At 38.4% G+C, this 15,640-nt stretch overlaps 1 protein-coding gene across 8 annotated transcripts in view; it reads left to right on the top strand.

The window, feature by feature from the left end:
- The window catches only part of LOC118406634 (DENN domain-containing protein 5B-like), a 38,690-nt gene extending 25,629 nt beyond the window's left edge, over positions 1-13,061 (top strand). For 3 of the 8 annotated variants that reach the window (XM_035806839.1, XM_035806838.1, XM_035806836.1), the window contains 13 exons: positions 177-329; positions 3,103-3,193; positions 3,652-3,780; positions 4,303-4,424; positions 5,274-5,419; positions 6,045-6,163; positions 6,412-6,509; positions 6,948-6,992; positions 7,578-7,652; positions 7,770-7,852; positions 8,264-8,390; positions 8,813-8,987; positions 9,994-13,061. In XM_035806839.1, coding sequence (XP_035662732.1) covers positions 177-329; positions 3,103-3,193; positions 3,652-3,780; positions 4,303-4,424; positions 5,274-5,419; positions 6,045-6,163; positions 6,412-6,509; positions 6,948-6,992; positions 7,578-7,652; positions 7,770-7,852; positions 8,264-8,390; positions 8,813-8,987; positions 9,994-10,177 — 1,547 coding nt within the window. In that variant the 3' untranslated portion in view covers positions 10,178-13,061. The remainder of the gene's footprint in view (positions 1-176; positions 330-3,102; positions 3,194-3,651; positions 3,781-4,302; positions 4,425-5,273; positions 5,420-6,044; positions 6,164-6,411; positions 6,510-6,947; positions 6,993-7,577; positions 7,653-7,769; positions 7,853-8,263; positions 8,391-8,812; positions 8,988-9,993) is intronic. The other 5 variants (XM_035806844.1, XM_035806843.1, XM_035806842.1 and 2 more) reach the window with 3 other exon arrangements.
- The last annotated feature ends 2,579 nt before the right edge of the window (positions 13,062-15,640 follow it).

Raw genomic sequence — 15,640 nt, 5'->3', positions numbered from 1 at the left:
CCGTGGTAGAAATGAGGTTTTGTAATATTTACATGTTAGGAAATGATCCTGTCCCACAGGAACATTAGGTGTTTGTAAGGTGACCCCCCTCCCCCTTGGAAGTCCTGGTGTTGGCAAAACCCCTACAAATACCCTCCAAGCACATTTTACTCTCAAAACCGCCATTTTCTTTGAAGCTGATTATGATGAAGAGGAAGGCAGTCATGATGAGGAACACAAATCTCACAAACCCAAAAAGAAAAACCCTTTTAAGAGAAGGTCTAGGAAAAGGAGTGATGAGAGTGACAAGGTGATGATTAGGACAAGCCGCAGCACTTTACAAGTTCCCAGTAGGTTCCTTTTGGTTGATAAAAATGCTTATTATTATAATAAACAAGCTTGGCAGTGGGGTGGCATAGGGATATCGTCTTCATAAGCAAAGCAACAACTATTTTGTAACTTATTTGCAGTGGTGGCAAATCTAGAGTTAATGCTGCTATTTTTGAAAATTTTGAGTATCATAAATTGCTTATTGCTAGTTCAAAAGGTACTGAAGGGCAACAGCCTTGGTGGGAGTATCTTATACTCAGCTTGGTGTATATTGTGGTGTATTATTTTGTTTCAAGGTTGCCATCAGTAGGTTGGAAAGGGCAGCAGTGGTTGTGGATTGTTGGTACCCTTGCTGCTTTGCAATGCCTTGTTGTTTAACAGTCTTTGTTGATTATGATGCCCTGTCCACATATATGACTTCATGTAAATTGATTTAAAATTGTGTTTTACCTTTTCAAGATGCTATGTTTACTTGCTTCATTCCAAACTTGTATTTTTTGCAACAAAATACGTGTAAAAAAAAGGGAAGATGATAATGGATAACTTTCATTTAATTTTTTCTAATGAATCACAATGACTTCACAGTATCATGAGACTTCATAGCCAATATGTAAATTCTTTTTATTATACTTCACAACAAGATATATTGTCATAAGGTTATGTGGACAAAGCAGCTTGCAACGTACATGTATGTTTGCATTGTTTTGTTTTTGTATGTTCACTTCAAAGACTGATGCTATCAATGTTTTGTACAGTCAAAATAGAGTAAGGACACAATGTAAAACAGTTATTAACTAGAGTTCCACGAACACATACCTTAGCCAAATAAACCAGGTTTGTTATGTAGAATGATGTCTGAAGACATAAATGTGCTACTCATTATATTTTATTTTATATGCCTGGAGTTGGTTCATAACATTTTGCCATTGCTTATACAAATTAGATCCCTATTTACATACTAATATTATATTGTATCAAGCATCACTTAAGCTGTCAGCATACCAAAAATCATGATGATCCATTCAATCCCTTCTTGACTTATTATCTTTCAAAGTAGGAAACTAAACCGGCTCCTGCAGTTCAAGAAAAGATGTTAGCGGACCCAAACATACACCTCTTACTCTCTGCCATCTTTCTCAGTTACATATGTGACAAGTCTGAAAGTCCTATCACGGAATACAGTGGATTTATCAACTTTCCTCATTAATTATGCAAATTAGCTGTTAATTTGCATAACTGGTATCTCATTATGTAACGTTTTACTTAGGTTATCAACATACCAAAAATCATGACGATCCGTCAGCACGTTCATATTTCCATTAATTATGCAAATGAGATCATCATCTGCATAATTAATTTGTATTGATATTTCTGTCTTTCTCAGCTGCACATGTGACAAGTTTGAAAGTCCTATAAAGGAATGCAGTGGATTTACACATTTTCCTAATTAATTATGCAAATAAGCTGTTGATTTGCATGATTAGAATTCCATCATGTAAGTCTTCCCTTTTGCTATCTACATACATTTTGTACCAAAAACCATGACGATCCATCAATGCATTTATATTTTCTCATTAATTATGCAAATGAGGTCATCATTTGCATAATTAACATGCATTGATATTTCTCTCTCTCTCATCTATACATGTGACAAGTTTGAAAGTCCTATCATGAAATGCAGTGGATTTATAAACTTTCCTCATTAATTATGTAAATTAGTTCCTGATTTGCATAATTAGTATTTCATAATGTACATTGTTACTTGGGCTATCTACATACCAAAAGTCGTGATGATTCGTCAACACGTTCTCGAGTTATTCTCGTCCAAAGTTTGAAAGGAAATCGGCGACTGCAGTTCCAAACAAGCCACTAGGGGGTCCAAACTTATAGTACTTACTCTCTGCCTCAAGGACTATCTACCACTCAAAAATCATAACCACAGCATGTCCAGAACACGAGATATCAAATATTGAGGTTCTGCTGCAGTACCTTAGCAAGCCGCTAGGGGGCCCATTATCGAACTTGACCTTCGTTTTCCCGACCCCTATCCACCTACCAAATATCATCGGGATCCATCCAAGGCTTCTCGAGTTATACTGTTAACAGACAGACAGACAGACTCACAAGCCTAAAACATAACCTTAGCCATTCTGGCAAAGGTAATAACCTGATTGTGTTTTTCTCTACTACTATCACTAGGCTTCTGACTTGTTCTAACTCTTTGCAGCTTTGCCGTATTCTCTTCCCCCTGGTAACCTTGTCTGTCCAACTGTCTGTTTCTATCTGTCTATCTGTGGCTTCAGAAACTACATGTAATATTATGCTTGATATATTTGAAACTGAAAACAAGGGCCAGTGGTCTTTTAGTGCCTTTGTTGCTACATTGTCAAAGGATAGTAAGAAAATTTTGATAATTGTTTCACTCTCAGTATCAATTTTTGCTGCTAAGTGTAGCTTTGCAAATAGCAACATTTTGTGACTTTATTATTGTACCTAATCCAGTGTTTTCTCCTATGATTAAACTATCCTGCCTTCTCTTCAATAGGATTAGTATAGTCCGACTAGTTAACACATCTTAACAAATTTTAAATTTCCTTACATCTTCACCTGGTCACAGTGTTCTCCTTTTTAGTACATGTAATAGAAAATTCAAGTCAATTAAAAAAAGATGTGCTGTAACCAAATTAGTCAGAATAGTGGACAGTACAGTTATTTTCTTGCTCCAGAAATCCTGCCCACATGTCAGTCACTAGGTGCATTGTAATGACTAATCCTGATGACTGTGACCCCCAGGTCCCATGATGGACAGGAGGAGGCGGAGTAAGTCACCTGACCCTATCAGCCTCCTGCCGGCCATGAAGCAAACAGTTGTCCAGGACATGAGGTAAAATTAGATGCATCAAAATTAAAAAAAAAAAACTCAACATGTACCTTGTATGATAATATATTTTCTGTGTTTTATCCCACTATTACATACATTTACATTTGGGTTTTGTGTGTAAGTACGTTTTCATTGATAGTTACTTTGTCCATCTGTAGTCAAATTAAAGTACTTTGTCTTGACACAAAAGATGAATTTGTTGACATGCAGTATTGACAAATGATAGCAAGCAAGCAGTTGTAATCCAGTGTTAGGTTATGATATATAAATGACTGGGGAAAATTACCAAGATAATTCATTGTGATTTTGCACGTTTCCTTTTGTATTACTACTGTAATACTAGTATCTTATGCAGTTTTGTTGCTAAAAACATTCTGAAGACTTGAAAAGGCCTGGTGCTTTTCCAGTGATGTAACCAAATTTGAGAAAGAAGAAGAATTGAATGTCTTTCATTTCTGTAGGAGCATCCAGTCTATGAAGGAGATCAAGACAGACGTGGGGTTTGCTCGGACGTGGGTGAGGCTGTCTATAGAGAAGAAGATGCTATCTGCACATCTCAAGGAGTTACTGGCTGATCAGGAGCTTCTCAAGTAAGCAGTGTCATTGGTCAATTCAAATCTGAAGATAACCAATCAGCAGACAGTAGAGTAGGAATATTTGAAATGTAAACCTGTCTCCTTTTACAATGTACATCTCATAACGAGAGAATTACGTAGTGATCTAAAGCTTTCCAAAAAAGCATAATATTTATCACTGTAACAAAATCTGCAAATCATGCACTCTTATAATGAATACAGAAAAACACTATTGCATTTGTTATGGCATGCGGCCATTGTCAAACAAGCCCTTGAATTGAACTCTGGACTAATTGTTAAGTTGCAACATTAAGTTTTCTGTATTTTGTATTGTACACATATATAGCATTGTAATCTCCTTTTGTCGTTTAGTTCTTTAGCATAGTGTCATAGTCTTAATAGACTGACTGACATCAATATACTGAATACATGCTATAATGATTGTATTTGTCAAACTAAGTTCTCAAGCATGCATAAAATCACAACATTTCTAACTTGCATCGGGGTATATTAAAGCGTGCAAATTCTGTACTTCAGGTCTCGCTACAAGAGGTACGCTTTCCTGCGCTCGGAGGAAGAGAGAGAACAGTTCCTGTACCATCTCCTGTCGCTCAACGCCGTCGACTACTTCTGTTTCACCAACTGCTTCACTGCAACAGGTTTGAAATGTCTTACAAAATGTACTTCACTGTCACCTCAAATAAATATTTTGTTCCTTACATGTACATGTACTAAGTAAGTAACAATAAAGGAACATCCAATATTGAATTGTCTTTGAACATTGTTTACCTGGATGTCTAACCTTATAAGTGTACACTGTGGTGTTCTCATCACAGTTAACACCCATGGTGACCCTGACGATTTCTGACTGATACTATTCCATCACTTCATTTTTCTGACGTGTCACTGATAAAACTGTCAGGTTTCTGTCTGGTAAGAGATATCAAGTGACAAACCATTCATATGCAGGCTGCAGTAACTTCACAGATTAGTGGGAGAGAAACTAATTTGTATCATGCGGTGCAGAAACTTCCTGATACAAAAAACTGAGCAACGGAAAGAGGCTAATGATTCCTTTTTTAGTTTGTCAGATATGACCAAGCAACATCCAAGATCATGCATATATGAGTACAAGTCAAACACTTGGGAATGTCCACAGCAGCATGTTATAATGAACATTCTTGCTGTGGAGTAATATTCGTAGTCCAGTGGTTAGCGGCCCTGCCTCTGGAACTAGAAGCTGTGAATTCGATTCTTGCCGTGTTGCTCACCCGACATGCACACTACCGGAAAGGGTTACAGTTCTTAGGACGGGACATTAAGCCGTGGTCCACCATTCATTGGGCTGGTCATAAATAGCTAGGGGAACTTGCCCGGTACAATGAGCCCTTGAATACTGTACATAGCGTCTGTCCTCTCTGTGGAAGACTAGCTCTTCAATGAGCTAAAACTGGATCAAGAGCACTTTCCACTTTAACTTTTAACAAAGATTTTTTCTGTTCCCACAGTGATTCCGTACCGCATGGTGATCGTGCCCAGCCGTAAGTTTAACGCCTCCACCACCACAGCCAACCCCTGGATGTGTCTGGCTGGGGAGATGAGCGACACGGGAATGATACAGCTGCCCAAACATGCGCTGGAGATGACCTTTGAGGTACACATGCATGTTTTGTTTTTTGGCGACGCCTCAAAGGTGGAGGCATTCTTTGTAGTATAACGATCGCTTTGAAAAAAAAATTTAAGAATTGCACGAATGCATTCCCAAGGGAATTGCTTCTGAATTTGCCTTTACATTGGAGGAATTTGGAAGGAACTGGGATGTCTATTTTTTTATAATTCATGTTTGATTTACCATTAACACATGAAAATATATGTAGTCTTATAAACTTATATTTCTGTACTTGGTTTCCACAGAGCCACATGACATGGTAACTTTTGATTCAATACCATATAATTAAAAAACTACAGGTCTGGAGTATATTTTGACGAATGAATTTCTTTGCTGTAGCAATAGTGAAATTCAAACTATTTTAATACAAATAGAGTTATCTGATTTGAAGGTAGCAGCATTTTAAGCCAATGTACTAAGTCTTGTACATGTACGTTAGCTGACATACCACCACATGTTGTGTGAATCCAAAATGTAGTATTTTTCCCTTGCATATACAATGTCACACAACTACTCTGTATTTCACCTGGCACAAGAACCCCACTCACAGTGTATAAGTGTACTGTCCCTTATGATATACCCTCACACATTGTTAATGTTTTTCCCCCAGCATAAGAACCTGGGCCTCCTGACCACCCTGCGTATCGGCCATGACAACAGCGGACTAATGCCCAAGTGGATGGTGGAATACATCCTGGTCAGGAACGAGGTCACAGGTCACACGTACAAGTAAGACAACGTCTTGTTTTGGCTCACAATAATTCCTAAGACTTTTAGAATGGCACATACTGTATTTCTTGCCCAGCACTTATGGTTAGTATAGAAGTTGAACACACACTACTACCATGATTGAACTAGCCGCCTGTTGTAGTGTTTGTACCACTGTGTGGCCCAAGGGCTATGATAACAGAGATGGACACTGCCCTGTACACTGTATAGCATTAGAAGGACCTTAACTTGTTGTATATTGTATACAGGTTCCAGTGTGGACGGTGGCTGGGGAAGGGAGTGGATGATGGTAGTCTGGAGAGACTGTTGGTCGGAGAACTACTTAGAAAACCTGTCGACACAGAAGGTATGGAGGGTAGTCAGTTTAACCCTTTGTGTGCCAAGGACAGAGAAACAGGGAAACCACCTAATTGGCTGTGTTGTTAATTGGGAAGATAAAGGTTAAAAATGAATTGTTTTCTAACAATCCATTTTCAGGTCTTCAGGATTATAGTCTCAAGCATGCTGTGATTTTTTTGTCTATAGATTCTATAATACCAGAGAGTAGATTCTTAAGTTAGTACAGCATTTTACTCAGTTGCATGTATTCTTTTCTATATCCTATTTTCCTATGTCTATTTCATTACTATATGTCAGATTAAGTACATTATGTAAAGCATGCAGAAAGTGCATGGTTCTTACTTTGTTGTTTCTGGAGAATTCTCATCTGCTTGGCCTTTTCTCCTCTGCCTTGAAGGAGTTCAGTCTGTCCTTTATCCTTGTGTTCTGCCTTGTTTCTCCGAAGTAGTTCGGACTTCTTGGGTGCACCAGCTTCCCTCGCCTATCGAAGGTACTTTGGAATGGTCTATTTTGGTTCAGTATGATTGTATGTTATATCTGATTTTCATTGATGCCTATAAGCACAACCTTTTTTTCCAGGAGTCCTGTTTTTATGTGTGGGTGTTGTATGTTAAAGACTAAATGTTAACAGAATTCATGTATATCAGTGACAGTGTTTACTTCGCTTCTTTTTCCAAAGTATACTCTAGATTGGTTTACTTTTGCAGTGGTGTTACATGTATTTGTGGTAGGGTGGGAAAAGGAAGTCTATTCTGTGTTTTAAATTATGGCTGGAATAATTCTGTTGTACAGTAGTATGCAAGGGAGATGTTTTAACTGTGTCACGATTTCACAGTGGACAGGTCACAGAAAAAAAATAAAACAAAAATAAAAGTTTCAAGTTTTGCAATATTTTTTTGGCATACTATTTTGCAGAAAGCATGTACTGTTTTGCTATATTGAATATTTTCTAATGTACTCCAACAACACTGTCAGTATGTGATACCCAGATTTGATGTTTAGTTAGCATAACTCTAAACCCTGATGGTACCCCCACTAAGAAATATCTAAAGTTAAACTCTCTGTTCCTCCCCAGAGCTGCTGAAGAAATGCCGGACACCACCCGGATCCCGATCCAGGTCACCCGTGGGGATCGACTTACCCAAAATCAGTCAGTCTTGTACCTCCTAAGTTTTGTCTACATTATTGTAGCTTTGTATTTACATGATAATAATTATCTTTTTTTAAGAAATGACATTTTTCTAACATGTTGTGTTCCCTTGCCCAGGACTAGCCTTGCCACAGATACAGGAGATGGTGGGGGATGCTGTCAACAACATCGTCAAACACTTCTACAAACCAGAGAAGGAGGTATGTTCTTGTTTAGCATCATCATCATCAGTCATACATGGACATGATTGTGTACAATAGCAAGTTGAAGTATATATGAAGTCCAACTTCTATCATTCTCTGTTTGACATCTCTTCAGTTTTGTTTATGCATGTACAAATTGTACAATGTACTTCACCCCAAATTACTTTCTGTCTGCTTGTGTTTTTGTATCATACTACCCAGTGCATGCATGTAAGGTGAGGAACAACAGCTTAGGATATGATCTCTCAAACTCTAGTTTCAGAGGCAGGGTTGCTAAACCACTGGACTGCTAATGCTACCACTCTGTATTAGGCACTCACTGACAAACATATACAAAAAGTCAAACGACCAATCTCTTTCAGCTTTTTTCAAATGTTTCCTAAAAATGTCTGATTTTTCCCTATGTAGAGAGGCAGCCTGACCCTACTCCTGTGTGGTGAGAATGGGCTAGTGGAGTCTCTGGAACAGGTGTTCCTGTACGGCTTCAAGTCTTCACGACTCTTCAGGAACAAGTTCTTTGTCTGGGACTTCATTGGTAAGTTGTAGTTCATACAGGCTCAAAGATTGATACTGATGTCAAGGTGTGAACCTTTAAAGTAGAGATGTAACCTCAGTTGATATTTTCTAAGGGTCGATGATGTATGTATGTATGATCTATTAAAGCTCTTTCTGACCTCTAAAACACTATAGAGATGATTTTTTAAATTGTTACTTACTATCATATGTGTGGCCCATATGTGTGCTTTTTTGGCAAAACAAGTTCACTTAGCAGTAGTGTCCACATGTTGCCTTTTTTTTCAACATTTTATTTTTCACTTCTAAAATGTTACATGTCATGAAATGCTTCTACAACAGAAACTGGAACATTTCCATCACCCTCACCCCTCATGAGCCTATGGTTATTGAACTTCCAGTCAAATGTTGAACTGTTGACTAACATGTTAATTTCCCTTGCAGGAAAAGTCTACACCTATTTCCAGAGCATTGACAATGATGTGGAAGGTTCGCAGGACTCCGTGCAGGTGCGACAGTCACGGAAGTCGCTGTGCCGTCTGGTAGAGAAGATCAACGCTCACTCCACCAGTATGGGCAAGGACGAGAAGTTCAAACTACTGGTGTGTCTCGGAGCAAGGTGGGGAGTTCAAACACTGCGTTTCAACATTCATTTAGATGTTTCAATATTACATAATTATATAGTGTAGAGTGTAGAGTTTGAGTTACCATTTTTTAAGGTGCAGAGAGACATTCAAAAGGTGCAGTAGTCTTGTATCTATGGCTAAACAGTCCTACATGTACATGTATATACAAGATGACAGTCTCTGCCATATGCATTGTACATGTAGGGCACATCTGTAAGCTGAGTCAGGTCTAAAGCAAAGTTCTTTTCTGTGGATACACTTTTCTTCTCAGTTGCTCATTAGACTAGCTTCTCCTGATTTTAGTTGCCTGCTTGACAGTGTGTACCTACATCTTGAATGGTCATTTCCAATATCCTACATTTTATACTTTTGCTCCTTAGTAACATCAAAGAGCTTTCAAGTCCCTCTTGCAGATATCTTTAAACTGCAACATTCGGAGCAACATCCAGAGCGTTCTAGTTAGCTGTACTTGTATTGAGTTATTCTGCCAGCCCATTCTAGTGACACTGAAGAAGAGTGATGGATGTCACTTTAAACATCCGGAAGTAAATCTCTGTGTTTTTTTAATCCAGTTGTAACTTGTAATTACTCTGTGACCGGAGGGTAACCTCCGTCGACAGAGTATTGTGAACGGTCTTTGTGTTGAGTGTTGCACCTATATCTGTATGTTCCGTTCACCACATTCGTATGTTTGTATTTGAATATTGTTTACCTGGATATCTAACGTTGCAATCAGAGCACACTGTGATGATACTGTAAATGCAGAAATGTTCGCGGTGGTTTAATGTTCGCGGTTTTCGCGGCGGCAGCTTCACCGCCAATTTAAAACCACCGCGAACATTTTTCCAAGACAGTAAGTGACTACAGTGCATGGTGCTACCGCGAAATTAAAACCAACGCGAAAAGTCCATTTTCCCACTACCGCGAAATTAAATCCCTGCGAACTTAAATCCCTGCGAACTTAAATGCATTTACAGTATTCCTTCTTGTTTCTTACAGAGACCATCTCCTGGACCAGTGGATCCCCCTCATCGTGGCCACGCCCGTGACCCTCTCCATGTACGAGGAGACGTCCTTCCTGCGGGACCAGGCGATGGTCCAGTTCCTCGTCTCCATCCTCCAGTCTCTCAAGGAGTTCAACATCCTGCTGGAGTCATCCATCATGAGTGGACTGGACGTCTGAAGAGAAAAACTTTTGATTAGCATGAAAGCCATCTGTGCTGGTACTACTAAGCAGGGTTCTAGCCAGCATTTGTCCAAATTTTGCAGGTGGGGACAGACAAAAATTTTGCCCATTCCAAAAATTGGCATGTAAAGATTCAAATTGAACCAAGCTGAGTCTACCAGCAAAATTTGCCCCTCAAAATAAAGGAAATAGCGTTTCAGAGAGTCTAGATTTCAGAATTTTCCTGGGGAGCATATCTGCAGACCCCCCTAGGATCGACGCACCTTCAACAGGATTTCCATCCAAAATCCAGGGGACAGAAAAAATTAAAGCTGGCTAGAACACTGGTTGGAAGTTAACAGTTTAGTACAGAACTCAGATTTTGTTCCAACACAAAAAATTAGCTCGATATTTTGAGTTTCATATGGTAGTCTTCCTCAAAATGTAAAACTTGGTGTACAGTTACCCGTGTATAGGTCACACAAACATGTTGTCAGCAATTGGTCTAAATTGGCAGGACAAAGGGTTGGCAATGTCAGATGACCTTGGTGATTGGTCACTTGAATTCTGAGGGACACTGTAGAAAGCTTACAATGTTGGACAATTGAAAATTTGATGCGCTGATTTTTTATGTCGGAGCAAAGTTTAACTTTGAGCTCTGTACTACTGGTGTGACTATTGACAGATTTTCATCACTAAAAAAAGTCTGTAAAATGCAGGAGACTGTGAAGTTTCTTGTCATCATCAAAGTATTGTTTGACCCTTTATATCTCACTACTGGTGTAATGAATATATTCTACCAGAACTTGGTCTAAGAGGATTAACTAGACTGGCAAGTCTCAGTGTATAAGGAAGAAAATCCCGTTCTCTGGGATCAGTTCAAAAAGCATACAAATTACAATGCCATTTGACTGTATTTCTTTCTTACCCTTGATTTATAGTGGTTCTTTTTATTTCAAAAAGGGAAATATGTCTGAAATTATGAAGTGGGGTCAGGAAATGTGTGGAATGGGCAATAAGAAATCAGAATATATGTACAGAGACATTAATATGGCAAATATGGTATTAATTACATGTAGAATGTATTATTTCAACATCCTGTATTAGATAAAAGAGACATTAAGTCCATTATTTCTTGAAACCACAAAAGTGAGAAATAGGATCTATGACTTAACTTACAAAATTACAAAATGCACGTCATGATGATTTTTTAATCCATTAAGTGCATAGTTTTAATCTATGACTATGCCTTCATGAATACAAGGCAGATACAAAACATACACTGTATGTCATCAGAACAATACAAAATCTACTGTTCCACAAATTTTGTTGGTATTGTGTATTGCTGTAATTCTAAGCTTTCAGATATTAATTGTGATTATTTGTGGCAGCTTTTAATGAAAATGTTAGTAGATGGCATTGCACTTACAGTAAAACCTTAGTTCTTTAACCTCAAAATGTTATTGAACAAATTTTAATTGTGTTCAGCTCTACCTGTAATCTATTTAGCCGGTATAACTGCCATTTGGCATAACACACCAGCTTTGACAATGAGAAGTTTTCCTTTGCGTATTGAAACTTCTGATTTGCAAGACAAGTGAGAAAAGGGTTAGAATTTTTTTGAAAATTTAAATGACCATTATTTCTATTCTTTCATCTAATGACTATCTACCACTAAATTTCCCCCATAAAAACTATTTTGAGGTTTATGTAAGGTTTTACTGAGTTTAAAGTGAAGCATATCTTTGTTTTGTATAGTATCCATGTATATCTTACAAATATTAGCTCTTCAGTGAAATTACTTTAGTAGTTAATGATATCATATTTGCCAATGCATGATATTTAAAAACTAATGATGGCATCAGTTGTAAGTTTATTTATTTGTTGCATGTTGTGTAATATTTAGTAGTCATCAGTCTTTGTAGTAGTTGTGTTTTTGAATGATTGGAGCATTCCAGTTTGGGGTTTGGTAATTTGCCTTATGGAGGGACTTAACCAAATGTTGATTTTGCTGCAATGACCCCTAAGTGAAAATGGTATGATCTGAAAATTGTAAGATCCCACACTATGTTAGTCTGGGTTTGGGTTTGGAAGAGCCTATTAGTACATTTTGATGTGAATATAAGGGGTGATTTGACATCATAGGGTAGTTTGGATTTGTGAATTTGCTTGCCAAATTTCTGCAAGTTCTGTTAGGAGTTGCTGCTAAATGGTGTTTAGTGTAAAAAGATAGACGTGCAATGTAAGTAGCGGATGAAATTGGTTTGATATGACTGCTCATTTTCATTTGTTTCGAAGGTGTGTTGAACATTTTCAAATTTCACTTACTATTAAACTATTTGATTTAGACTCCTTTAGTGCTGTTAAGCAACGGATAGTTTTACTTGACTGTTTAAACTTGAAAAATTCTTTTGGAGGTGTACAAACTTTTGAGATGAGCCCTGACATGCTTAAAATGCAGGTACGCTCATTTTATTTGAAAATGTAAAACAAATCTATTCTTGTTTTCTTCGTGTCTACAAAAGTTAATGCCATCATACACAAATAGTAAGGAATGTTAAACATGTCAATATTTAGATGTTTTGGATGTCTGGAATTTTTTGTTCACACTGCACAGGAATGTGAGAAAGGGAATAAAGTCGTTTCACATCACTTTGTAAACATGAAGCCTTACTTGGGAAAATTGTAGTAATTCTAGCATCACATTGATTCTAGAAGAGATCTTGCTTTTGTGTGGTAGAAGATTTTTAATGGAAGAGGGTCAAGGATGGTACATACACGTTTAAGGATAAGGTTTTTTCTGATGTTGCCACCTGTGTCCAAACAGCTATTGCAACAGTCACAGCTTACCTGTATATTCTTTACCACTTGTCAAATACAAAATAAACACTTAAAAATTGTGCTCTTTGTTTCATCTCTTAAAAGTCTAGTTCATTCTATAACACCCAAATAAGCATAACCTACACTATTTAATGGGAACCAGCCCAGCTGACTTTGGTTTTGTCTGGGAAACATATTTACTTTCAGCCGTTTCTATCTTACATCGCAGGAAACGTGCATGTGGCTATTTGATACCTTGTAAATTAAATTCAGCACATCCATGATAACCTGCTGACACTTGCCATGTCATTGTTGGCCCATCATGTATAATCAACGTGAGCCAATCCAGCTGACTTTGGTTTTGTGAATAGTACGTATTTGCTTTGCAGTGTTCCTATCTATCACATTTCTATTGATAAAGTTGAAGTAAATTCAAACGGACCGTCCAACACGATTAGTCGCTTGTTACTTCGAGAGGAACCCAACAGCAGAAAACTGTGAGTTGACCTTCTTTCTGTTAAAATTTTTTTACTTAAATGGAATTCGAAGTTCCTGAGCGTTCACGTGAGTTTAGCAATGGAATTTATGAGAATTTTTGTCTAAATACTTTGAGTATGAGCTTTTTTTCTGAAGCCCAGCAATTCACATGATCAATCCACGCTTTATCAACGGCCTCTAATAACCATAGTAAAATCCTAATACATCAGCCCTATTTGAGAATGGCTCTGCCACATCTGTAAGCTGGCTAATGTCTGATGTAAAAGGTCCTTGGTTACTTTCCCCGCATTCCATTTTCTTCAGTCTAGTTTCTCGCCATTCTAGCTTCCCGGACGCAGTGTGGATCAGTTATTGGCAAGGTACACCCTAGTGCTCATGTTTTTGTTGCGACATTAAAACGCGAAGGTATGATTGTGGTGATACATGTAAGTACCAGGAAAAAACCCTCTGTGACAAGGTCAGGATTGGAAAATACTGGGCTAATAAAAAAACCTAGTGATGTGTATTCTTTGATATCTTTGTCAATCAGTAGGTTGGGTGTACTGATCGTACAAATTTGAGTTGAAAATGTCCTTGAACAGCAATGACATTTTGTTAGTAATTGCTATGTTTAATAGGTTGTAGCTTTTCTGGAAAGTTTGTCATTTCTTGAAATTCTTAATCCGTGTTAAAGAAATTGCATTTGCTGTATTTGTTTGCTATGTATATTTTGATATTTCTCTGAAGGAAAACTTTTCCCTCGAGCCCGTCATGTGATGTTAAACTGGAGCACTGGTCAGCAACTACATGAAGTATCTGGGCACTCTTTGTTTATGTAATTCAAATAAGGCTATCAGTTCTAATATCGACAAGAATATGATATTTTTTTAGTTTTTAGATCCAAAAATGTAAAAAGGTTTCAAAACTTTAAAATGCCTTAATTCCTGTTCTAGTATTTCTGTCCCTGTAGCTGTACGTGTCAGCAAGGAGGTTAAAAAAGACCTTGGTCCTACAGTTCTTCACCACATCCAATCTTTAAGCATAATCAAAGCATGCATGAAGGATGCGTTTCCTTTTCACTCTCGTATAAAAAACGCATGTTTTAATTATAAAAGATGACTTTCGTGCAGTATAATTCGATCACAGCTGACTTTGTAGGGCAGATATTGGGACGCCTCTGTAATACTGGGACAAAGAATAGCACACCTAAGTTGACCTTGGACTGTTGTTTCAGAACAAGCGGGAGACCATGAATCCAGGGGCGCTATTCGGGGCAATAGCCTTGGTGCTCGTGGCAACTAAAGGCAGTAAAGCAGCTGTCCGAGGTCAGCAATGGCTATTATCAAACTCCTCAAATAGTGGAAAAGACTAAACTTTACGTAACCAACACCAAGTAAGATGGGACTCACCCCAAATTTTCAGCCGACTCCGTCAGCCTTGTTCATGGAATGGACCCGTCTGCTGTAGCTTCCGGACGTGACGTCTGCTGTAGCTTCCGACACACACGACGGCTGCTTAAGGTCGTAGATGCCGGATTATCTGATTCATTGTCCTGTACTCATCGGGAGCTCCTAGTTTTCGTGAGGATCCTAACGGTACGCTACATCGTGGTTATTTCTGGGAGTGACTTCGACGTCGGCGCGTGTTGGGTGCAGAGAATGTACGTGTGTTGAGTAGATATTCCACATGATGTTGTCGGAGCGATTCAACATGGATAACCTAAGGGCGGTTGCTACTCTGTGTGTCGTGCTCCTGCTGTCTTTAGTCAAGTGAAACCCGATAATATTTCCCTTTCATTCTATAGTTTCCCATATCGTGTTCTCTGATAGGATACTCCGGGTTGTGTGGACAGTGTCTGGGTCGGCGGCACATCATCCATCGCCGACTCCGTCTCTACCGGAGACACGTCTACCGCGCTTTTCTGCCGCACGATATTCCTGACCCGTACAACACATTACAAGTTTAATTTCAGAACTGGGTCACGGTAGAGGGTGACACTATTGGCAATGTCGCTACCTTTGGTTGGTAGTCTCGTACAGTCTCCTTATAAGGGGTTGAAGAATAGTAGAAATTTGGTCAAATGCTAGATTGATAAGCTAGCGTAGATATTGTACGTGAATGGACAACTTGGAGCCCCTAGTCAGAACATTAGTCACACTACTTGCCCGCTTTCTGCTATATTTC

Source organism: Branchiostoma floridae, chromosome 19 (assembly GCF_000003815.2).
Source record: "Branchiostoma floridae strain S238N-H82 chromosome 19, Bfl_VNyyK, whole genome shotgun sequence".
In the NCBI taxonomy this organism is placed as follows: Eukaryota; Metazoa; Chordata; class Leptocardii; order Amphioxiformes; family Branchiostomatidae; genus Branchiostoma; species Branchiostoma floridae.
This window is presented reverse-complemented; position numbering and strand designations above follow the sequence as displayed.